This window comes from Callorhinus ursinus, unplaced genomic scaffold, assembly GCF_003265705.2.
Source record: "Callorhinus ursinus isolate GAN/ISIS: 27379988/994484 unplaced genomic scaffold, GSC_fseal_2.0 scaffold2, whole genome shotgun sequence".
NCBI classification, from domain to species: domain Eukaryota; kingdom Metazoa; phylum Chordata; class Mammalia; order Carnivora; family Otariidae; genus Callorhinus; species Callorhinus ursinus.
Genome location: NW_027397064.1, coordinates 10,183,620 through 10,209,390, shown reverse-complemented (window position 1 = coordinate 10,209,390; position 25,771 = coordinate 10,183,620). Strand labels below are relative to the sequence as shown.

The 25,771-nt window shown below is 42.8% G+C and overlaps 1 protein-coding gene across 1 annotated transcript in view; it reads right to left on the bottom strand.

Moving 5' to 3' along the window:
• COL4A4 (collagen type IV alpha 4 chain) overlaps positions 1-25,771 on the bottom strand; it is a 123,097-nt gene that overhangs the window by 39,938 nt on the left and 57,388 nt on the right. Inside the window, exons 18-32 of the mRNA XM_025886840.2 lie at positions 25,693-25,746; positions 24,620-24,689; positions 23,965-24,069; positions 20,261-20,425; positions 16,592-16,681; positions 15,334-15,497; positions 10,425-10,497; positions 9,346-9,452; positions 8,162-8,345; positions 6,690-6,758; positions 5,615-5,722; positions 4,912-5,130; positions 2,952-3,113; positions 1,464-1,634; positions 740-883 (exon numbers count right to left, since the gene is read on the bottom strand). Of these exons, the coding sequence (XP_025742625.1) occupies positions 740-883; positions 1,464-1,634; positions 2,952-3,113; positions 4,912-5,130; positions 5,615-5,722; positions 6,690-6,758; positions 8,162-8,345; positions 9,346-9,452; positions 10,425-10,497; positions 15,334-15,497; positions 16,592-16,681; positions 20,261-20,425; positions 23,965-24,069; positions 24,620-24,689; positions 25,693-25,746 (1,885 nt within the window). The remainder of the gene's footprint in view (positions 1-739; positions 884-1,463; positions 1,635-2,951; positions 3,114-4,911; positions 5,131-5,614; positions 5,723-6,689; positions 6,759-8,161; positions 8,346-9,345; positions 9,453-10,424; positions 10,498-15,333; positions 15,498-16,591; positions 16,682-20,260; positions 20,426-23,964; positions 24,070-24,619; positions 24,690-25,692; positions 25,747-25,771) is intronic.

The following is a 25,771-nucleotide window of genomic DNA, read 5'->3' as shown; positions in this document are numbered from 1 at the left end:
AAAACTCTTCCTTTAAAGGAAGCCGGGAAGGCATAACTCATGGCTCAGATGAAAGTGGACTTACTCTATTTCAGAGGTTGGCAAGTTACAACCTGAGAGCCAAATCCCACCTGTGGCCAGTTTACGTATAATCCGTGAGCTATGGTTTTTACTCTTTTAAATTATTAGGGGATAGAACTCAAAATGGGAATAACATTTTGTGACGTGAAATAAATGAAGTTTAAATTTCAGTGTCCATGAAGAAAATTCCATTGGAATGTAAGTTATATTAGCGTGTTTCCATGCAATCTCTGGCTGCTTCCATGCTACAGAAGCTGAGCTGAGTGGTTTCAACAGGGATGAGAGGGGCCTGCAATATTTACTATCTGGCTCTTTACCAAAAAAAAAGTATTTTTTTTTTTTTACAAAAAAAAAAAAGAAAAGATTGAAACAGAGACTAGGGGCCTCACCCCCTTCCCAACCGGTGAGAAGGTTCTTTCCAACCCAATAGCCATGTATCAAAGCACTTGTTATTTTTTTCTATTAATAGAGCAATTCATTTATCAGTTATATGCAATAAGACTGAGAGGTTGGAAAATGAATTTGGTTTAAGATTTTAAAACAAACACCAGCAATCCAAAAGGAAGAGGAATCCAAGCTGCAGGACAGTCCCATTTATTTTTCAAAGACCATCTCTACACGTTCTGATCAAATACCAAAACCACCGATGTGGCATCATCGTGCGGTCAAGTGCATTTACCTTTGGCACCTTTCACCCCACGGTCTCCGAGGAAGCCAGGCCGACCGTCCTCTCCCGGGTCCCCCTTCCGGCCAGCACGTCCCTCGGGGCCAGGCTTTCCTCTTTCCCCCGGGAAACCGGGGAAGCCAGGCAGCCCCTGGGATCCTGATGAAATGAGAACATGAATTTGTCATTTTAAAAGCTAGCATGCTTCTTAGGTCTGTGTTCCTTGTCGTCGGCGTGGAGATTTGCCCTCCCTCGGACCTCAGTTTGTACTGAAGGTGAACCACTGCTATCAGCCCCGCCGCATGTATTGGCTGTGCCCTCCTACTCAGCTTTCCACCCCACAGGGCTGGGGGCCTTTACGTTTCTGAGTCCTGATCTTATAATGCTTTAAGACGTGGGGGGGATGGGGGGTTGGCGGGTGGGGGCTCATCTGATGTGGAAGTACATTAGCCCTGACCCGACACCGGATCTGCTCTACCTAGTGTGTTGAGCAGAAGTGTTTGTGGGTGCTGTGGGCTTAATCTCCCTACGCACCTTCTCCCATTTACATACGCCAAAACATTCTGCCACTGGAAATACCAATATAGGGGATAAGAAGAAGGGAGCTGTCACTAAGAGAAGGACAAAATCAGGCTGAAATAACAGTAATTCAATAGTATGATCGTATGTAATAGTCTTCACCTGGCAGTGGATTTCAAGTTTATAAAATCGGGGTAAATAATGGAAGAGCGCTACCCACCCTTTGGGCCTGGAAGACCAGGCAGTCCATCATCCCCTGAAGGGCCTGGGACACCTGGAAGTCCTAGGGGACCATGTGCCCCTGGCCGTCCCGGGACTCCTGGGAGGCCCTTCATTCCAGATGGACCAGGAGGCCCCACATCCCCTCGCTGTCCTTTCCAACCTGGGGCACCTGAGAAAAAACACAAGCACAGCAACATGTGAAGACCTAACACCGGCTTCACACACAGGCAGGAAAAAAAGTTTCCGATAGCTTAAATTGTGTATCCGTTCCTATGAAACAAACAATGTTTATCAGCTCAACCCACAGTGGCAATTCTCCATCAGCCTCAGAATGTCTTTTTTCTGGCTGCTATAAAAAGAAAGGCACATTGCTTGAATAAATATTTCCCAGTAGAGATACACGATTACTATAAAGAGCATTTTAAAAATGGAAAGTGGGCATTTTAAAAATGGAAAGTGGCGGGCGCCTGGGTGGCTCAGTTGGTTAAGCGACTGCCTTCGGCTCAGGTCATGATCCTGGAGTCCCGGGATCGAGTCCCACGTCGGGCTCCCTGCTCAGCGGGGAGTCTGCTTCTCCCTCTGACCCTCCCCCTCTCATATGCTCTCTCTCCATTCTCACTCTCTCAAATAAATAAATAAAAATTAAAAAAAATAAAAAATAAAAATGGAAAGTGGGTAAGGGTGAAGAACAAAAATATTATTTGTATTTACTCTTGAAACCAATGGAAGCAAACTTTCCAGATGTTTCCTGCAGCTCTGGCCAAGTGAACTTGGTCAGGTTGTTCACCAGAGAGAACTGTAGAAATCACAGCAACATCATCTAGTTTTTACTGGTGCTAGAAATAAAGCTGTAGTGGCAGGGTTTGCTCCAATCTCATTTTGATCCATTCAGAGGGCATTTTGCTGCCATTTTTGGATAAATGCAATAGGATTTAAATAACAGGTGATAAACCAAATGGTGAAATGAAGATCACACTGGAAACAGCCCTCTAGCACCTTGGGTTGAGACACACTTCTTCCTGGGTCTCTTGAGCCCCTACATGTCTTGCTGGGTGCACCAAAGATACAAGGTCCTGGCCGCTCTTTACGGGCTAGAATTGGGCTAGCTCTCAAGCTTGTGTGTGCTGCCCACGGATGACACAGCACCTGCCCCAGCATAAGGAGCAGGCTGTCCTGCCCGCAGCTATAAAGCAGCAGCTCCCCAGGCTCAGTGCTCCTCGTGGATCCTGGGACCCACTGCGCGTGCAGTGTGCAACATCCCCAAGCCCCACTTCGGTGTCCCCGTGAGACTATGGTGACAAGGGGAAATGACCCGAACGACCAGGAAGCACATGCCACTTGCCGTTCTAGAACAGGAAAGTCCTTCATCTCTGCTGCAGGGTCTTGGTTGTGCTGCTCCATAAAAGAGCAGCAGGTGGGCTCATTCCTCTGTAAGTAGGGTCAAGTCCCAGACTCTTCACAGGGCTTGGTGCATGCTCACACTTACCTGGTTGGCCTGGAGCCCCGGGGACTCCCGGTGGTCCTGCTATCCCTGGGGCGCCTCCTTTGCAGGAATGAGCAGGTGGACCTGGGATTCCTGGAAACCCAGCACTTCCCTCTCTGCCTCTGGGACCTTTGAGACCTGGGAATCCCGGCCTACCAGCTGGCCCTGAAATGATACAACGCACTCGTGACACTCTTGGTATGAAACTAGGGAGTCAGCCTACCACAACGGGGGCATGCGTAGCAATACCAGAAACAAGCATTTCCATCCAGTTCAGGGCTCAAACGAGCGAAGTCTCTCAAAGGATTTTCTTATCCTGGATGGTAGTGAGCTCCAAATGAATGGGAAAACCATGCATTACTAATAGAGTTACTTGTTACGGTTGCGTAGGCAACAAAGAAGTTGCTTGGGCAAATTTAAACACCATGCAGTTCTTCTTGATTTTAATTAACCTCTCACATTACACCAAATCTCCACAGTGCTTACACACCCGGTTTGCAGTTTATGGATGTGCTTTTTGTAAGCTATTTCATCGCTTGAACTCTTAAATTTCTATATATTGGAAAGGCAGAGTAATAATTTTCAGGAAAAAAAAAATCAATCGCCCCATCATCCCATGCCCTAACCTAAAAGTCTATTCTATTTTTCTATGTTTTCATTATACTTCTGTTCATATGTTTACATTTTTCAAGTAGTAATCACAGCACACAATTGTTGGATTATTTCACATTGCATATTAATCTGCAAATCTTTTCCACTTTGTTATATTCTTTATAAATAAAATTTTAGTTGAAAATAGCTGAATGGTATTCCTTTGAGTGTGTGTGTATATTACTTAACTCTCTTTATTGTTCCCATTTGTTCACCTATTGTGGATGATACAAGAGTATTTTCACAATAACGTTTATCTTCTGCTGAACACTTTCCTTAGATACATTGTCATAAGTGAGAGAGTAGGATTAATAAGTCAAAATATTTTTCATTGACTCACAGAATGTATTCTCCTGTTACTTTCCAACTAATTGAGGTTTTGTATTGAATATTTTGACTTACCAACTACAGAGTGAGTAAGTTCCCCGGTGACAGAGAAGGTGACTCAGTCCCCTGCCCTCCACTTGCTCTGTACTAGGATATGATTGCGGATACCTAATAAATACTGTCCCGTCTACTGTTCGAAAAGAACCAGAACAGTGTTTGTAAAAGTCTGGTCTGGGGTCCACTCTTGGTCACCATCACCCAAGGGGCTGGACTGCTGGGACCCAGCCAATTCCGATGTAATGAATCAAAATTCCTGAGACTGGGGCCCCGAAGATGATGATTTTTAAGGACCCTGGCCCAGGGTTCCTGTTAAATACATTAAAGACTTGTACTGAGGATCCTGAGGAATCCTTAGTGATTTTGGAAACAGATGTAAGTCAGTGCCAGGACCATCCTCCCACCTTCCTCGCCCGCTGCCCCTGCTGGAATGAGAGTCCCTCCACCCTGTCACCTGTCCAAATAACACAGTGTGCCTGCCAGGGCCCAGCCCACAGTCAGCTTCCCTGAACACCGTCGCACACTGCTCTGCCCCCCCGCTGAGCTGCGCCTCCTCTTGCAGTCTGTCCTCCTTCAACCTGGCCTTGGCAGTGGGCAGGTGATCCGGTGCCTGCTCCTTGGGCGTTTACAGTGCTCACACGCTATCCTGAGTCCGAAGCAGACAGATGTCCAGGAGCTGCGGAATCAACCTGAATGGACTGAGCCACAGTGGGCTGCCCTGAATTTGAAAACAACCCCTAAGATGCAAAGGCAGTGCTATGGATGCAGGTTCCTTGAAATGTGACCAGGGCTCACTTATGAGGGACGATGTTAGGGGGGAAATTTTGCATTCTAGATTTCTATGGCTAGATAGTCTAAAGACTCTTCAGTGACCTGTTCCAGAGCTGAGCCAGCTTTACGAACCACAGGGACAGAGCGGCCCTCATACCTGCAAAACCTGGAGGTCCTGGGTCACCTCTGTGTCCTTCGGCCCCTGGCACTCCTGAAAGACCTCTCTTTCCTGGGGCACCTGGTTGGCCATAGGCAGTGTCTCCCATGACTCCTTTCTGACCATTTGCTCCACGAGAACCGGGCAAGCCTGGGGGCCCAAGAAGGGAGGACCCCTCTTCACCTCCAAAACCCGGATCGCCCATTTCACCACGAAACCCTATTGAAAAACATAGTTTAAATTTTTAAATGTACAAATATAGAACCAATACGAATGGGAAGCTAATACTATGATAAAAACACATTTTTTAAAAATACAAGAGTATTAACTAAAATTAAGAGTAACTTACTAGGCAATGTTGCTTTGCCACCTTTTGTAAGAAAATACATTGTGATTTTGTATCTCCTAGAAGCCAACGATGTTTCCCTCATTGCTTTCATTCACTGACAGTCTGTCTGGACTGAGCAGTTTCTATCAAATAACAGACCAATAATAGGCTGGAACTCATGCTTCAGGTAGAAGGAGCCCTGAGAATTTACAAAATTACCAGCACCTAAAAGTTATCAAAACATAGCTAAGAGCTTAAGGTTTCAAGAGAAAACACCCCCCCGCCATTATGTAGGGCTCCCTGGGCCATCTGCTTACTAAGCTCATTGAGTTTAGGAGGCATATACACATTCTTAAATGAAAAACACTTATTTACCAGGTGGACCAGGTATTTCTGATATTCCTGGTTTGCCACGCTGACCTTTTTGCCCATCCAAACACCTCAACCCCGGAGTGCCCCGAGGACCTGGAAATCCCTTTGGTCCTAAATAATAATAACAAAACACAGGCTCAATAAAACACAAATCAAATGAGAACAAAATCAACTGATTTAAAAAGAATCTATGCTGTCTTTTTCAGAGTATTTCTACCTTTGTAAGTAATGATGTCGCCTCACCTGGTTTACATAATCATTTTATGAATCGTGTGCTCCAGGTAAGTGTTCCAAAGAGAGTGATTTTGTTAATGCACTTTCTCAGAAGCCATACTTTAAAGGATTCTCCCTAAAAGCCTTTGAGACATATACCACCACTCTGATGAATCTTTTGGTGCCTTCCCATGCTGCGTCTCAACACAAATATTCAAGCATAGCTCCTCCTTGCAGGAGGAAGGAGATGGCAGCCAGCATGTGGCCTGCTAAGAAACCACCGGGATAAAGGCCAAAATCTATTTCCCTGCACCTTACTATATTGCCCTCAAAGGACGTACAGGCAAGAAGCACCTGCAAAAGGAACCGAGATTTTTTTTTTTTTAAACGTTCTGTGATTTCCTACTGGAAGTTCTCTCAGCTAAAATAACTTTAAAGGAGGTATAACTGCCATCTTAAAATTTGAGTGTTCACATCCCTTGAGGCTTGGAAAGCAGAATAGAGTAAAATTTACAATCACTAAACACATTATCATTTTTCACTCTTGGGGCATAAGAAAAGAAAGAAGGTACAGTTTTAAAATCCTCAAAGGGCAGACGTTTCTACTGATACGTGATCACATCAAGGTAAATTTTGTTGCATAGAGATTAAAAAAATAAAACAAACAACCCCACCTAGAGTATGTCCAAACCAGTAGACTTGAGCCCCAGTGTGACTTACCACAAATGCTGTTTTCCCAGAGTCCCTCAAAACCTGATGATAATTATCCTCACTAGTTGCCAGATGATTAACTATCGGTTCATCTGTCTTACCAGTTCCTTTACTCTGGGGAATGTGTAAAACAGCAATTTCTCATTGATCCTACCTGGAGGCCCATCAAATCCTGGGGGCCCTGGCCTCCCAGGGTAGGTGACGTTACAAGAAATTGTATCGCCTGGAATGAAAACAAACAAACAAAGTGGCGTTCACACAACCAATAACCCCACGTAAAGTCAATCTCAATGATAACTCAATCAAGATATTTTTTCATATTGTATATGTGGATCTCAAGGGAAAAGAAGACTCCCAAGTATCCTTAGATCATCTGAACTACTTTACTCTGAATTTCTAAAAGATGGGTCCTGAAATCTGAGCTTCAACTCTCAGACAGCTATGAACATAAGGGGAATAAGGAAAATCCCAAGAAGTATCAGTTTTAATAGCCTAGAAAAAAAAATAATGTATTGACAGGCCCAATGATACCCAATACAATGGAATCGGAAGACCTGGCAAATCATGAAGTAGGAGTGACATCGAAGAGTGAGCTCAGAGGACTGGACTTCTGGTTTGGGTGTGGGAGGGCTGTGAAGATGCGGACATTCGGTGAGGTATCAATGCCAGTTGCCATTTCCGGAGGGTCTGCCATGGATCTGGGCCTTCACATGTATCGTCTCTTGGTTTTGTTAATGACCCTGCACTGTGGTCACTGTCACCCCCCCATTTTCGCTGGTGAAGACAGGAAGACTCCAAAGCTTGTGCCTCTTGGTTCCCTCCCCCTTTGAAATGGAATGTTTCTCTTTTATAAGAGAACGAATGGATTATAATGTATCACTTCATATGCTCTCAAATCAAAAATGTATCAACTGAATAAAAATAATGTTAGATTCTGATGGATCCAGAACATAACCTTAAGCCTTATTGAGGACCAAATTATTGCCTATGTTTTCAAAGCAAGAACCAACGATACTATCTCAATTCTAAAACTTCACAATTAATAATGTAACCCAAGGCATATGTACATGTTACAAAGGAGAAAAATCTTAAATAAATCTTTCTCTAGGCTTTTCAAAAGCTTTCCGCTCTAATACTGCAAGTCACTTTACTGTTTAAATTCAGATAACTGTCAAATATATTTGAAATCCCTTCCTTGTTTTTCTTCCTAGAATGCTTACACATGGGTTTTCAAGGACAATGATGTATTTTTAAAGTGAAATACTAGTGTTTTTTATTAAGATACACCACACTGTCTCAAAAGATTGTAAACAAATAGATATTTTGAATACGTATGTAAATTTAATACAGATTGCACGCATTGGTACTGAGAAATGAATGACAGGCAATTTTGCTATGCCAGACAAATATAGCAACAAAGACATTTTAGTATTTTAAGAATTTGTTTTAAATATTGATTGCGCTATAATGTTTTTATTAGACAACAATCAAGGTTTGAACAACAGCTAGAAGGAATGTTATTTAGCAGTTCTAACCATAGCTATAATAACTTTGCCCGGGAGAGAGGATCACCTTAGCTTCCATTATTTCCCTTGCCATTCTGTAACACAAAACATTCAAAATTACCTTTCTGACCCTTCAAGCCCTCGAGGCCCCTCTCGCCAGGGCGGCCTGGAGCTCCCGGTGGCCCTCTCTCTCCTGGTGGGCCAGGAAATCCCAAACCTGGCTGTCCCTGAGGTCCTGCTCTGCCCGGGGGGCCCGGCGGTCCAGGAGACCCTTCATCACCTGGGAATGCGTCTTCATGATCCCCCTGGGAATGTTTGCACCATGAGTCAGTTAGCAATCTTTGCTAGTCCATGAGTTCAAAGCACTCATTGTCATAAGCTATAGGAACACACAGAAAAACCTCATAATTCCAGGAGACTCAGTAGCAAACGTAATTTTAAATGATTAACTCAGCTTCTTATTCATATTTTACATAAATGTTTACAAACACTTATATGCTGGTGGGGGGGCGTAAGACTGACTGGGGTTTTCGCTCTAGTTTAGCCTACTTGATAGGTAGGTGACCTGGAGTAACATACCCTTAGCCTCCATTTCTGATGGTAAAATCTGGAAGCGAATTGCTCTTCAGAAGATTGATGATATGCATGAAACACCTAGTTCAGTTCCTGTGACATTGCAAGCAATCAAAAATGCCTCATGTACCCAAGATATTTTAAGTTCCTTAGCACTGGATCATGTCTCATAGTCTTTTCTTATGACCTCTGTTACCTACACAGGGTCTCCACCCAAAACGTGTTTGAAAAATGCAGAAATATCACTTGTCAGTGGGATGTCCCATCAGCCAATATGTAAAAATTCAGGGGATTTGCACTAGTTGACCCTCCCTTGCTTGCCACCTCCCCTCATGTGCCTCTTCACCTGGGGACAGAACCGAAGGTCATTGTCAGGACCTGTGTTCTATCCTCTGTCCTATAGAGTTAACTGAACAGGCCTGAGGTCACTGGGGGCTTCGGAGATGTGAGGGCCCCGGAGAGAGACACACACCATGAGAATGACACAAAGACCGAAGACAGGACAGGGAGTCTTGCCATAACTAAACCACTACTCAGGATTTCAGACCATCTGCAATTATGCCACACCTTTGATAACAATCATCTTTTCGTGGCAGTCACTGGAAGGCAACTCTGATTTCTAGCACGTTGACACTTGACCGCATTATAGTTTTAAATTGAGAAGGGGAAAACAGAAGCTTCGTGGCCATATAAGAAAAGGAAACTCGATAGCCCAAGAAGAGTTATACATACTGGGGGGCCTGGATCCCCCTTTTTTCCAGGAAGTCCATCCTGACCATGTTGCCCCTGTCGTCCTGGACATCCTGGGAGCCCATCAAGACCTCTTTCTCCTTTCTGCCCTGGAAACAAAGGCCAAAAGATATTCAAGCCCTTCTCTGCAGTGGGTGAAGTAGAAGGAAACACAGGACAAAAATAAAAACAATGACCTTGCCTCCGTGTGGGCTGGTAGAGACGCCTCGGAGTGTCTCAGCTGACTACAGTCACACGAAGACAACCATGCAAAAGTTGTAGAGGAGAATAACAACTGCCAAACCCACTGACTCTCTTATTTGGAAAGTGCTCCTTTCCTCATTCTGCCAGGGAGGCTGTGTGTGGAGGCACCGGTCACAATAGCATCTGCCCCTGCTTGTATGGCGCCAAACATGGTGCCCCGTCCCCTGGCAATGGTGAATGGGGGGGGCAGTCTGTGGTTGTGCGCTGCCCCCAGGCTAGTCCACTTCTTGAATTTTTTTTTTTTTCAAACTAGAACTGAGAAGGTAGAGCTCTCTTTATTTTTGTAAGAACTTGGAGCTTCTGGCAGGAAGGGCAGTATACCCACGGCCCAGGAAAGCTAGTCTTGGGGAGAAATGCGGATGGTGTAATGAAAGATGCAAGATGCAGGAAGAATCTCCTGGATCCAGCCATCCCAGTGCAAACCCTACATCTATTGCTTCAAATTTTGTTTGAGTCAATAAATTACTTTTTTTTCTCTAAAACGACTTCAGGCTGGGTTTCTGACATGACCAAGATAGTCTTGATTAATACACGATGTTATAACACACTGGGAAGTCAAAGGTGGTCTTGTGTCAAGCCCAGATTCACAATAATGAGGACTCGAATATGGTTTTTATGTTTTCAAATAAGGGATAGACGATTTGAGGCTCAACATTCTCACAAGAAATGTGAGGGGCAAGGAATATATTTTAAGCAATCTCAACAACCCTGAATCTTGTTAGAGAACTGATCTGTGGTCACAAGGGGCATGAATGCAAGAGGATGGTTTCTATATCATTCACTGAATGGCAGGGAGCTACGTGATTGACTAGGCTCACCTTTCACTCTCGATACAACCATGTCACCCTTTTCTCCTTTGCTGCCAGGTGGTCCTGAGGCACCTTGTTTTCCCTTGGTGCAAAATAAGAGGAACAAATCAGTTTAATTTTGATGAGGTAAAAGTTATTCATGTACATCCAATCTCTCTCTTCTTTCCTTCTAAATCACCTGTTCTAGATTCTGGTTTCACACTCTTAGTATCATTCTCTTCCTTGCCTTCTAACATGGGTCCTACCTTACAAAACTGAGGCTCTTGATCTGCATTTAAAAGTTTGTGGAATATGGAAAAGGTCTGTACCAGACTCAACAGAAATGTATATCAGTATCAATTTCCTGGTATGGGCAATGTACTATGGTTACGTATGCTATCATGGGGGAAGCTGAATTGAATGAAGGGCCCATGGGAACTCTCTGCATGATTTTACAACCTCTTTGGGTCAAAAATAAAATTTATCTCAAAATAAAATTTTTAACTATCTTGGGCATTTTAATGTAGAGTGTAGAGGAAAGAGGAGGAGGGTAGGTTAACCACAAGAGCTGCCACGAAAGCTGGAGGCAGCTATTTGGGTCATAGTTTTTACAAGCATTATGTATTATTGAATATTAATCCGTGTCAAAAACCTGGAAACCTACCATCAGTATATTAGAGTGGCCAAGCATCATAGTCAATACACCTACAGAAACACTATCCATAGCTTAAGGTTACTTATCCCATGATCTCAAAAATCAAGAAACTCTAAATCAAGAATTTAGACAGAGGTAAAAATGATTGAGTAAACAATTCTTCTCTCATAGAGATGCCACCTTGTCTTATTTTCATAAAGTCTAACAACATGTTCGTGCAAGCTTAATTATCTTCTTAACTGGCATTTTATAAGCAGTTAACTACTAAGAGAAGAAAGTGCCAGCAGAGATAAGCATAATGGCAGTATTAAGCAGTAAGAATGAAGAAGAACCCAAAACTCTACACAACAGGCTTAAAAACCCAAATAGCAAAAATGCGTGGGAGCCATTTGATGTAGAGAAAAAGCATTTCCACACACCCCCTCGAAACCCCCAGAAGCGTCACTATAGTATAGCATACTGTGTAACAATATTTATGAGACACCAAAAAGGTGGGTGGAACAAATTTCTGAGTAGAAATAGCTGGATTAGACAGGAAAGGAACTTTAGAAATTATAAAGTGCTAATATGGGTTGAATGTTGCTTTAATTCTTAATTTTCCTGTATATGCTAGGTCATAAGTGACAACCAGACAGGGCCAAAGTATACAAGATACAGTATTCAGTCCAAGAGGCAGATAATGATAACGTCCTTCTGATAAACTATCAACACATAAAACCATTCACTGAGCTTGGGAACCAATTCCACTCCAGAAGGACAATGCCAGTGGAGTGCTCCTGGGAGTCTGAGCAGTGTGTTAGTTAGCATGCTGGAGATCTAGAATGTACTATCAATTGCTCTAATGCTCTGCAGATAGAGAATTTGAAGCACTAGAGTCAGATCACAGACTTAGGTGAGCTTGTAAGAAAAAAAAGTGATAGCCAGCACTGAGCTGAGAAGGTAGGGCTCTCTTTATTTTTGTAAGAGACATTTACTGAGAACCTAAAGTGCCAGGCATTACTTGGATACAACAGATAACAGCAGGTAAGGGATTCAGATGAGAGGTCCAAACTCGAGATACAAACATTGGCTTTGCCAGGTTTTTCGTGATATTTCATGCACTGAGTAGATGGATCTGTTTTGAAATGGTTCGCATCCGCTGACCGTTATAAGTGACTCGAGTTGAGGAACAACCTTTCAGCTACTTGACTGCTCAGAACAAAGTCACTGCCCCATAGGGCACTCCGCTGAAGGCTAGACATCGCCCACCTGTCCCATCGTTAGTGAAGAGCCTTCATCCCGGGGTGACCTGGAGCCTAACCATCAGCCCCAATGTGCTCTTTTCCATTTCCCCCAGGGAATGCCATGAAATTAGGGCTCCAGTCTGAGAGCCTTAAGTGAGGGTGACAGTTAGGCTCTCCCTGTACCACCCTTGACACCCTTGCAAAGCAAATGGTAGGGTTCCAGGTTTTTGACATGGATTAATATTCAATAATACACATTACAAGGACACAACAGATAACAGCAGACCATCTTGCCTTCGTGGCGCTTAGATTCTTGGTGAAACAAATGTTGAATCTAAGAGATTCTTGGGCCAAAGGTTCCCAGCAGCTGTGGGATCAAGGGCTACTTGTCACTGTTCTAAGATCTGAGATCACTAAATACATGTGTTAATACAACCACAAAATCTCAGCAGCAATAAAAGAACCCCTCTCTGACAGGCATGTACCTGTTGTTTAAAACATGATCTAGATTAGGGACTTTAGCCACAGAGGCTGAGAGGCCATGCCTACCAAGGGAAGCAGATGGATGGACTGTGTGGGGACATGAGCACCCAGCCCTGCTCCCACAGGCATGGCCACCTCTAAGCTCCTGGCAACTGTAGGAATGCACTGACCCTGTGTTAATGAACTTTCAGTTTCCCAAGGGCAGCCATAAATCTTATTAATAATACAAAAACAAACACCACGAAGACAAAAATCAACATGCCAGTGGATCAGATTTAGCCCATGTCAGTTTGTGACCTTTGGTTTGCTCTGCAACTCACTGGGGGCAGTGACCCTGGTTGTTCACTGGTGTGTATACCTTATAGTCCTCAAAATATACTGCTGAATTGAATCCTTACCAAGAAACCTGTAAGACAGGTGTCATTATATCCATTTTATAAATGAGGCACTGAAGCTCAAGAAGACTGTAGAGCTCACCAATGTCATAGTTGGGATGTGAAGGTGGGTCCACGTGCCCCTAAGGTCCCATGCCTTGCACTATAGCATCTTGGTGGGAACCCCCCATCCTCAGACTATGGCGATAAATACAAAAGCACCCACAATGATCACCCGTGACTCCCCTGTGCTCTCTCCTTCTACCCATTCTTCTCCCTCCCCCATTTTTCTTTCATGGTGCCCATCCTATGGACCTGGTCCCTAACTATGACCACCCTGTGATGAATTTAATGCAGAGAAGTCGTATGGACAGAATCAGACACAGAAAAAGGACGTTAGAAATAGAACCTGTCCAAAGAGGTGAGCCCTAGAGCAAGTGAATTGCAGAAAGCTCAGGCAGGACAACCCTGGATGAACGAGTCATTCACACTAAAAGATGTTAGCCCTGAGAAGCAACTCAAGAGGAAGCCACAAAAATATTTTAGAGCCAGTATACTCTTCATTAAGAAGATTAAGTACCGGGCGCCTGGGTGGCTCAGTTGGTTAAGCGACTGCCTTCGGCTCAGGTCATGATCCTGGAGTCCCGGGATCGAGTCCCGCATCGGGCTCCCCGCTCAGTGGGGAGTCTGCTTCTCCCTCTGACCCTCTTCCCTCTCGTGCTCTCTATCTCTCATTCTCTCTCTCTCAAATAAATAAATTAAAAAAAAAAAAGATTAAGTACCAACATAAAAAAAATGACTATGCTAAAATGTTGAATTAAAAAAGCAGGCAATAAAATACAAAGTACTTAACAGCTGCAGCCATGTTCATTTAACACACTTCTTGCTGAGCGGACTTTGCCACGGTGCTTTGCAAGGGTGTCAAGGGTGGTACAGGGAGAGCCTAACTGTCACCCTCACTTAAGGCTCTCAGACTGGAGCCCTATTTTCATGGCATTCCGTGGGGAAAATGGAAAAGAGCACATTGCGGCTGATGGTTAGGCTCCAGGTCACCCCGGGATGAAGGCTCTTCACTAACGATGGGACAGGTGGGCGGTGTCTAGCCTTCAGCGGAGTGCCCTATGGGGCAGTGACTTTGTTCTGAGCAGCAAAGTAGCTGAAAGGTTGTTCCTCAACTCGAGTCACTTACAATGGTCAGCAGATGCGAACCATTTCAAAACAGATCCATCTACTCAGTGCATGAAATATCACGAAAAACCTGGCAAAGCCAATGTTTGTATCTCGAGTTTGGACCTCTCCACTGAATCCCTTACTTGAATATCATCTCACTACCTACTCAACACCTCGACTGGTCTAACAGGCACCTCAAATTTAAGACGTTACCAAAAATACTGCTTCCTTCTCCCCGTTGCACATCGGCGCCTCACATTGTCTTCCCCATTTGGGCCGCGGCCTTTACTTTTCTTCTAATATCCTGTGTCTAGCCTAACAGCCCATCTAGTAGCACTGTCCTCAAAACATCTCGAGAATCTGACCACTTCTCGGCAAACCCAGCACCAACATGTTAATCTGTCTACCATCACATTTCACCAAGATTACCGTAATCATCATCCAGCTCATCCCCCCGCTTCTTCCCTCGTCCTCCGTGACCTGTTCTTACCAGAGCTATCAGAGCGATCCATTTGAAGCTAATGTCAGATTATGTCTCTCTCTTCTTAAAACTTTCCACTGTCTGTTCCATGTCATCCAGAGCAAAAGCTCAAATCCAACCCACCTGCCAAACCCCATGCTCCACAGCCCCTCCGAACCTCCAGCCACTCCCTTGAGTTCATCTCCTCCAGCTCTGCCCCTCAAGCCACACTAGACGGTGATGGCCTTTATCATCATCATCCATAAACACTCATCTATTTGTTACATAGTGTGTCTCCACCCAATCCCTGGAGTCCCCAGGAGGGCAGAGACTGTGTTCTGCTCCTTATTGTATCCCGAGCACCTAGAATGGCACCTGGAACATAGTAGGTATTCAATAAATATTAGTTTGATGAATGAATGCATATAGATGATTTTTTGGGTCATTTATATATATATATATATATTCAAAACATAAAATATATATATCACACCATACATCAGAAAGAGAGACAGTTGAATTTTATCTCTGTCTCTTTCAACTAGAAAGTTTGTTACTGGTAAGAGCTACTCACTGGTGGTCCTGGAGATCCTTCAGCTCCAGGAGGACCTGGGTGACCTTTCTCTCCAAGCCACCCAGGGAGCCCCAAGTCTCCCTTACTACCCTGTCTCCCAGGAAGTCCCGGAGGTCCTGGTGGGCCCATGGGACCGGGCTCACAGGCACAGAGCCCCGCGTTTCCTAGACAGAGGATAAAAGGCAGCTTTGTCATATCTCCTGCATAAAATCCCAAAAAGTCTTTACTAAATAAAACCAAAAATGAAATAAGAACAAAAGGTCCTGATAATGTTTGACGTGGGGGCATGGGACACTGTGCAAGGGTTGCTAGGCATGGTCTGTGTGGAGCAGATATATCATTTTTAGACAAATGGTGTGTTTGGGGTCTTAAGAAACCCATCCTGACAAACTCTAGGGGAAAAGTTGATATCCAACTCTATCAAAGAAACTTTAAAGAAGCGATCTTATTTTTTAAAGTGTGAAAATCTTTTATTTAGTTCCTACTGAAGAAACAGAAAAAAAAATGGGTTGGAGGATAAACTCAAACAAATAAACAAACTAATATGTGAAAAAGGACTATTGAGTCCTTTGAGCCAAGATGGTGCCCGGCGCATTGCATATTATAATTGATAATTCAGTACAATGCACTTTCTAATCATTGGGACTTTCAGTCTAAAAGAAATGCCTTTAGGATCGTCGAACTCAGCTGTGTTTACGCTCTCATACCCACCTATCCCAGATGGTCAAAAAGGCATTAAACAACCTTTAGGGTGGAGAAACTTAAAGCCAGAGACATTTGATGAGTCTAGAAAATATGGACCCACACAGAGAAAGGGAAATAAAAGATCCATACTATCCTATCTCTGCTTTTTCAAGGAATAAAAAGGACCTCATGAAAAAAGTCACCACTCTGAGGCAAATTTCACAGCAGGCAAGTGTCTCCTTTAGACTCTCAGATAGAAGGACTTGATTTTGTGAGATGCAACTAATGAATCATTGATCACTACATCAAAAACTAATGATGTCCTACTATATGTTGGCTAATTGAATTTAAATAAAAATAAAAAAAGAAAATTTGAAAAAAGAAATGAAAAGAAGGACTTGACTTCTGGTAAGTTCTAATTACCTCATAAGCACACAATGAAAAGGAATGCTCACAGGGGTAAATAAGGCGTGTAATGCATCAAAGTGAAATGGCACATTGCTCCCATGATAAATGCCCCCAAGCCCCCATATGCTGCTGTCTTCTGGAAACCCTACCTTTGATGCATACTTGCCTTTTTCTCCTTTTGAGCCTCTTCTTCCTGGAGGACCCACTTTGCCTTTCATTCCTTGTGGTCCAGGGTGTCCAACACTACAATATATAACTTTACAGTAGGGAAGGGGGGCGAGAGAATCACACAGTCTCTGTGAATGTATTCTAGAGAACAAGTGGGAGTGTCTCTTGCGCTCCCATCTTCCTCTTAAGCCCACCTTGCTTTCATTCCTTCCTCACCATTCTTTCTCTCTGATAGAAGAACATACATATACAAATAGATCATACAAATGTCACAGCCTGTTCCTGCTACCACAGCCACTGATAAAGCCATCCTACTCTCAACCCCAACTTAGTGGCTGGCAGAGGAAGGCAACAGACAACAAAACAAACAAACCAAACCAAACCACCAACCAACAAAACAAACAAAATAACTGTATGGCAAGGATCTTTTTCTCCCACAATTATGAATAATTACCAAATTAAAGAAAGCATAACACATAGCTCATAAAAGTATAAATCCAGAGACATCTGACTAAAGGTGACATTAAACACAAACAATAAACTCCTTATTCTTCCCAAATCCCAGTAAAATAGCCAACAGTACAGCAATATTATAAAAATGTGTAAGCCTGCAGGACAAAGAAAAGGGGAAAGAAAACAACAGCAAAAAAATATGAGAGCACCGGGGGAGGTGGGCAAGATGGCGCCTGGTGAGTGATTCACCCCAGATACGTCCAGCTGCCGCTGAGACACCGGGGCGGGGCGGGGGGGGGGTCCTGCCCCCACTGCCGCCCTTCCTCCTCTCCCCCGCCCCCGGAGACCCCCTCCTACCCTTCCTCCCTCTACCTCGGGGTGGGGGTGGGGGAGCGGGCCTGGTTCCCAGGACACCATGTCAGACTCTGAGGAGGAGAGCCAGGACCAGCAACTGAAAATCGTCATGCTGGGGGACGGCACCTCTGGGAAGACCTCCTTAACTACATGTTTTGCTCAAGAAACTTTTGGGAAACAGTACAAACAAACTATGGGACTGGATTTCTTTTTGAGAAGGATAACGTTGCCAGAAAACCTGAATGTTACTCTTCAAGTTTGGGATATAGGAGGACAGACAATAGGAGGCAAGATGTTGGATAAATATATCTATGGAGCACTTGGAATCCTCTTGGTATATGATATTACAAATTATCAAAGCTTTGAGAATTTAGAAGACTGGTATTCTGTGGTGAAGAAAGTGAGTGAGGAGTCAGAAACAGCCACTGGTTGCCTTGGTGGGCAATAAAAAATGAGATCATAGAATAAAGTATGCAGTCACACAGAATGTTACATTTGTAAAATGAAGAGATTATAAGATGAACATTTTCCTGGATATTATTTACTGCATAATCTGTCACTGGCCTGATTTCATGTGGTCATGTAATAAAAGATCTTGAAATCTGAAAAAAAAAATATGAGAGAACCTAGCAGACCCTGAAAAGCTGACATCTAAGCAGGCTGTGGGGAAAGGCAACAAAGAGCACAATTTACATGAGAAATCTCTCCCAGACTTCAGGAATTGGTACCTTTTTTTTTGCAAGAGAGAGAAAGAGAGCATGCACTTGGGAGCAGGGGAGAGAGGAACAGAGAGAAAGGGAGAGAGAGAATCCTCAGCAGGCTCCATGCCCTGCACAGAGCCCGACGCAGGGCTCAATCTCATGACCCTGAGATCATGACCTGAGCTGAAATCAAGAGTTGGATGCTTAACCGATTGAACCACCCAGGTGCCCCAGGAATTGGTACCTTGAAGTAAAATAACAGTGATGCCTCAATCAGAATGACTGGTTAAAGAAACAGTTCAATCTTAAGATCTCCTTCTCAAAAATTACAGCAGTAACCGTGACCCCTCAGAACTGGAGGTAACTGAAAACATAGCAAGAAGAAAACCTTGAAGTAAACTATATAATTTAAGAAGTAGATGAAAGAAGGCATTTCATCTCTAAAACATGAACAGATGGCTACAAAAGAAAACATTAAAACAATAGCAATGACAAAACACTTAGAAATTAAAAAAAATTATTATGAAAGCAGAAATTGAAAAATTCTGGAGCAGAGTTCTCAGATGGCTTTGGGGAAGTCTACTAGAAAGTGTTACAGAAAAATATAAAGGTGAAGAAGAATAAAGATGAGAGAAAGAGACACGTAGGGTGGATTCTCTAACAGGCAAATGTATAGAGTCCGGAAGGAGAAAACTGAAGATATGAAGTATCTTCAGAGAAACACTTCAAGAAATTTTTATTTTATTTTTTTATTTTTTTAAATTTTATTTTATTACGTTGTTAGTCACCATATAAAACATCATTAGTTTTTGACACTTCAAGAAATTTATCCAGAAATGGAGGATTTGTGTTGGCTGGAACCTGCCCACTGAGCACCTACCAACAAATGCAAATGTGCCCACACAGAGGCAAGTCCTTGTGACATTTAAGATCATTGGGGAAAAAAAAGAAAAATTTCTATAAGCTTTTAGAGCAGAGCTTTAGAGCTTTTAGAGTGGGGCGAGGGTACATGCTCAGCAGGGGGGTCTCTATGTCTCCCTCTCCCTCGGCCCCTGCTCCTGCTCACGAGCTCTCTCTCTCTCTCTCTCTCTAAAATAAATAAATCAATCTTTTAAAAAATTGCAACCTGACCTAATCTGAACAGGTTAAAAAGCTCTAGGAGATAATAGTGATAAAATATTTAATGAGTTAGAATGGAGATTTATACAATTCTACATGGTTTGAGGTTGAATTAGCAGTAAATTATATTGAAAACCAAGCAAACACACAAAGAAAACAAGACAATTATTAACAAAATGTTGTGCTAGAAAAGTAATAAGGTGTATTATAATATGGCTGAACTGCTGAATAGCTTTTATGTAACCATCCAGGGTAAGTAATGAATATTTAATCAAAATTAAGATAATAACTAAATTGAATGGGTTTGGGGAGTAGAAAGTGTGCATATGTGCGGTGGAGAGGGACTGAAAGAGAGCTAATTTCATCTTCTATGGAAGGAAGTCAGAAGATTAGGCTCAAACTCAAGAATGAAAAAAAATAGTGGGGCACCTGGGAGGCTCCATTGGTTAAGCGACGGACTCTTGATTTCGACTCAGGTCAGGATCGCAGGGTCAAGAGATTGAGCCCCATATGGGGCTCCATTCTGGGCATGGAACCTACTTAGAATTCTCTCTTTCGCCCTCTGTCCCCCCCAAAAAAATTAAGAAATAGCAATACAAGTACATTGAAGGTGACTAGAAAGTCAAATAACAGAAAATCCAACTACTTGTGTGAAAATAATGCCCCCTGGGGAGGAAGGAACAGGAGAAGGGTTGCCTGGGATGGCAGTTCTTCACAACAGGCTTCATAGAACTGTTTGATTCTCAAGCAGTCCATCTGTACCTCTGATAAAAATTAAAACTACACTTAAAAAATAAAAATCATATTCACTTACAAAATTCCATAATTCACACTTGAATGCTCAACCAAATATTTTCATATGCTGTAGCTGATGCGATATCCAACATCAGTCTACTTTTTTGTATTATTAAGAATACTAACTTGGCTCATGAAATATTAGATAATTTTTAAAAATATTTAGAAAGTCACATATTCTGCATGACACTGCAAATATCACATGCAACATAAATGCCAATGAATGTGAAGGAGGAGCACTTTACCATCTGATCCCGGAGGTCCCTGCAGCCCTGGGGCTCCGGGCAACCCTGGTGGTCCTGGGTTCCCTGGCTTTCCTGGACTGGATTCAGCTCTCCCAGGGATACCAGCTGCCCCTGGAAATCCCGGATGACCAGGAAGCCCTCTTGGCCCAGGAGGTCCCATCATGCCTCCAGGAGAAATCAAGAATTAAAACCACATTTATCTCTCAGAGTAAACTTTTGTTTAGAAGAAATGAAAATCAGTACATTCTTCCTTAGGCTGTAAATACTTTTAAGGGGGAAAAAAAATGTACTTCAAAATGACTTAATATCCCAGCCATAAAAATACCTTACCATCTTTGAAATAAGCACACAAATGGAAACAGGTTTGAGGAATCAGATTTTCTTACTTTTCCCCTATTATTTAGGGTTATTGGGGGGAAAATACATATTATTTAATTAAAAATACTATTTTTCAATCTTGCCACTTTGATAATTTGGTTAAAAATAATCTGAATGAACTTATTAGCACATGTAGTGAATAAAAATACAGACTCATATATAATCTATGTGAGACATAGAATACCATACCTTTCATAGCAACCTAGGTTGGTGGGGAGGCAGAGAGGTGCTGGATTTGAACCCAACTTCTCTCTCTCCAGCCACATGTACTTAAGTAAGTTACTGAACTTCTCTAATCACCTATATTTATCTCAGAGGCTTGTTATGAGGAATAAATAAAATAATTCACGTAAGGACCTTAGTGCAATATCTGGTAATTGCACACGCTCAAGGAATGCTGAGATGTTCAGTGTGTTCAGAGGTCAAAGTGAGTCAAAGCTAAATCCTGCTTTCCTGCAGGAAACAACCCCCTTGCTGGGGACTTTGGCTGAAGACAGCTCGAAGCCTTCCTATGAGAGTAACCACTTCTCACAGCTTCTTCTTCCTGAGCATGAATCTCTCAGTGGAAGACAGTCGTTCTCAAAGACGGCCACCATGCTAGCTCTTCTCCCTCACACTGTTGTAGAAGCTTGAAGCTCTCCTAGCAAGAGGTGACATGTTCCCTTCCCCTTGAATGTTCCATTCAGCTTTTTGTGGTTATTTGGACTAATGAAGTACAACAGGAGCGACACTATATATATAAGGTCAAGGTTAGGTCATTAAAGATGATTCAGCTTCTGCCTTGTGAGCTGAGATGCTTGGGATTGCAGGTCTGAGCCACCATGGAGGTAATACCACTACTCTGAAGCCGCCATGCTATAAGGAAGCCTAAATAAGTACAGAGCAGGACAGAGAGGCCATGAGACCACACGGAAGATAGAGGACAGAGATGCACAGCCAGTCCTCACGTTCTGGTTCCAGCCATTACGTGGCTGCCACCACAGGAACATCTCTATGTAGAATTGCTCAGCTTAGCCCTTCCTGAACTCTTGAACCACACAGTGAGGGGTAATAGGCTGATTGTTGTTTGAAGCCACTAAGGTTTGGGTAATTTGTTCAGCAATAGGCAACTGAAACCCTGTCAGTAATCAGTAAGTGGCACGTTAGCCAAATTAGCAGCATTCATTATTGTGTGCATATGTGCTGGGTCTTTACATACACTTTCAAACATTATCCTTACTCCTGAAACAATCTTGCAAAAAGTTTGTACCTTATAGATAAGGCACAGAAAATTTAGGCCAAACATGAGTAATAATAATAGCTAACATCCTAAGAACTGTATCCATATTACTTCTTTCAACCCTAACGAGAACTGCCCTCTGGGGATGAGAAAACGGAGGCACAGAGAGGTTGAGTAAATGCCCAAGATCACACAGTCGGTATGTAGCAGAACCTGGAATTTTAGTCCGTAGTGTAAACGCGTAACTATTTCAGTATACTACACAAAGTGGGGCAAAGCTGGGATTCAGCCACAGGTATATACCTCCAAACTCCTGCTTATCTCATGGCAAATACTTTAGGTGATTATAAAATATGTATAATGAAGGCTATAGACGTTGGTGTACTTAAATGAGATGTGCTCCTGTGGACTTGGCTGCCATCTTGTCTTCATGTCACTCCTGTGGACTTGGCTGCCATCTTGTCTTCATGTCATTCCTAAGACCTGTCTCCAAACCCCTACAGTCACTGGATGGACTACCTGGTATCTTGTCCCCGTGCCATGGAAAATCCTCAACCACCTTTCAACAGGGAAAATCGGTTACAGTGTCTGGCATAGAGCAGCCCTGACCGCCCATGAAATCAATTAAGTTGTGGCCAGCATTAAAAATTCTTTTCCAAAAGAAAAAAGTGGCACAGAAAATAGAATATATCATACACAAAAAGGTATTATTTTGTGAAATCTGTGTTTTTCTTTTTTCTTTGGGCATTTGTGTTTTAATATGTATGTGGATACATATAAGTGTGTGCAATGCAATGTAAATGCAATATAATATAAAATGTATTTTTTATAACGGGTTGTAGTCAAGATTTGAAAGCCACTGGGTTAATTCTTTTTAAAAATCTTGTGGAAGTAAGAGTCTTTCTACTACATTTGGTTTTCAGTCCGCTAGAGATATGTGTTGCTTACTCCCACTGGGTTTTTATTTCAATCTGTTGGAACCCCTATTTTATTATGAACAAGCCCGAAAGGAGACATCTAAGACCAGGTGCTAATGATTCCTGACCAGCTGAGTACTCTCTCTTTGACTTATATAGTCCTTGGTCAATTAAGCCAAGGCCATGGTATCTACAGTTAAGTCAACTAAACAAAGCTTTGCCCCACTTTGTAGTGGGTTATCAGATCCCACAAAGTGGAAGCTAGGATCGGGGTAGTTAAAGAACTTGGTAGTTAACAGATGAATCTCTGGAAACTTCTTACTCCTTCTCAGGAAATATAACAAGACACAGACTGGATAAAATTACATCTATTCAAGACTCACTCTTCACATGTTAAATCAGTTCTCCTGAGTTCACAGAATGCAAATATACTCTAAGCTTCTATTCCTAATCTTACTTGGGAATATCAGTCAGCACAGCACTTGAAGGAGTTCAAAGTCCTCTATCAATAGGATTCTTTCCCAGGCTCTCCCTCCACTATTACCATGAGCTCTAAGGTGTTTTTGCTTGGTTTGTTTGTTTTTGGAGGGGGTGCAGATTTGGCGGGGGGGAGGTGAGGACTTTTGTTTTGGTTTTGGTTTCTTAACTAAGGCTGAATCACATTTCATTTTTTAAATTTTTTAATTAATAACATTTTTAAACTCATAATCTGTATTTGCGCCTTTCACATAGGAGAGGAACTCAATTTTAATGAACAGATGTCAACAAGGAGAGTCTTCCAAGATGGTTTTAAGACCTGAAAAAACATTCTACCCTGGCACCCATTTCCAAATCTTATGTGCCTGTGACAATCTTGCGGGATGCCTCTTACCCACACATATTCCTCACCACCCCCCTGAGATGCTGACTGAATATTTCTGAGGTGCAGCCGAGGAGCCTGGCTTTCTTCCAAGGAAGCCACTCATTGGTTTGAGTTCAGTGGCTCTTAAGTCCAGCTGTCCATTAGAAATAGGAGGTGCTTTTATAATAGCAGACACCTAGGTCCATGTCCCAGAGAGCCCAACATGCTTGGTCTGGAGGGCGGGACAGTCATGAGTTTTTCTGAAACGCCCCTAGTTGAGCTCAGGATCAGCTAGGGTTGAGGTTGAGGATGTGGGAAACCTGGCATGTAAGAGCCAGTAGAGTTCTACCTGCGCGGGCTTCCCCTGGTGGACCGGAGGGGCCAGGAGGACCAGGTGGTCCAACAGACCCCGTTTCTCCGTAGCGGCCAGGGCGCCCCGGATCCCCTGGAGGGCCTGCCCAAAACAACAACACATGTCAATGTAATAACTGTATACATACATTTTAAAATTCACACACAATTACTTCTTGTGAGACTTGGTTGAGCACAACTAAAAGACTGTTCTTGCGATTTCTCCCGACATTTAAAAAAAAAATGCAGGATCTCAAACTAGAACCCCTTCTTCAGCTGCCCCTGCTCTGCAAACACATGAACTGAGGGAAGCACTGTCTCTCTCAGTGATATGGGTCACTTTTTTCTTGGAGGCAGCATCTCGGTAGGTCTTAATCAAATGGTTTAGCAATTAAAAAAAAAAAAACCTACTTTTGGAAAGGTGAGATAATAACAATTTCTGCATCCTAAAATCACATTTGGAGTCATATGCCCATAGAGATGATTCAGAGGCACCTATCTACTGGCACCTGTAAATTATATATTCTTACTAAAATTAATGTATTTAGCATACCAGGTATGCAATGTACAGAAATACTGGGCCAGACTCTTCTGTCAGGGCACCCAAATCCCGTTTCCTAATAATTTATGAAGGAACCAAAGTGAACACAAACCTTTGAGTGGAAGAGATGGAGTTATCAAAACCCCCGGTGGTCCTGGGTACCCGCGGTCTCCAGGATCCCCCTGAAATCATTCATTCATATGCTTTTCTTAGAAATATTAGTATTTTTCTCATGTTGCCCATAACTATTGGAAGAACAAGAGTGCATTCATATAAGAAATGAAGATTATAGGCTGACTGGAAACATGAATGTTTCATGGAGTTCTGGGATAACAAAAGCACCACCCGGCCTCCCACCTACAAGCAGAAGTAGATGACCAACTGACAAAACTCACAAAAGAAAAAAAAAATTAACTCCCAAAAATCGATTTCATGCCCTTAAATTAGATACCTCTGAAACCATGAAGTTTCTTAGATATCCTATGAGCATTTATGTTGAATTTGGCACTCTAGGACAAATAGTCTATTCACCTATAAAACCTGAATCACATCTTATTTTATTTTATTTTTTTTCTAAAGATTTTATTTATTTATTTGAGAGAGAGAGAGAATGAGAGATAGAGAGCACGAGAGGGAAGAGGGTCAGAGGGAGAAGCAGACTCCCCGCCGAGCAGGGAGCCCGATGTGGGACTCGATCCCAGGACTCCAGGATCATGACCTGAGCCGAAGGCAGCCGCTTAACCAACTGAGCCACCCAGGCGCCCCACATCTTATTTTAACAGCAAATATTGTCCCCCTCAACTGTGTCCCCTTACTGCCACCATGGCTTATCCTGAGCAAATGCTGGATGTGAAGTCACAGAGGCACAAAGGAAAGACAAAAAAAATGCACTAGAAAAAGTCAGGAGCTCTCCACTGCTCCCTCTGATTTTAATTGTGATGGTAGGTGATCTTCATGGAATTCTTGAAACTTCTGTTACTATTCATCTTCAAAAGGTTGAATACTTTCTCAAATGCAAAACATAATCATTACAACAAGCACTGGAATAATACATATAAAATGAACTCTGTCTCTTTTAAAAGTTATGTTTTTGAATGATTCTTTCAAGTATTTTTTAAAAGAAATTAGTTAACATAGGGATACAGAATTTTATCAGGCTGTACTCAAATACACCTGCCTATTTACCTTCGGGCCAAGAAATCCAAATGATCCAGGCTCTCCAAACAGTCCTGGCTCCCCCTACAAATAACCACAAACATGCCTT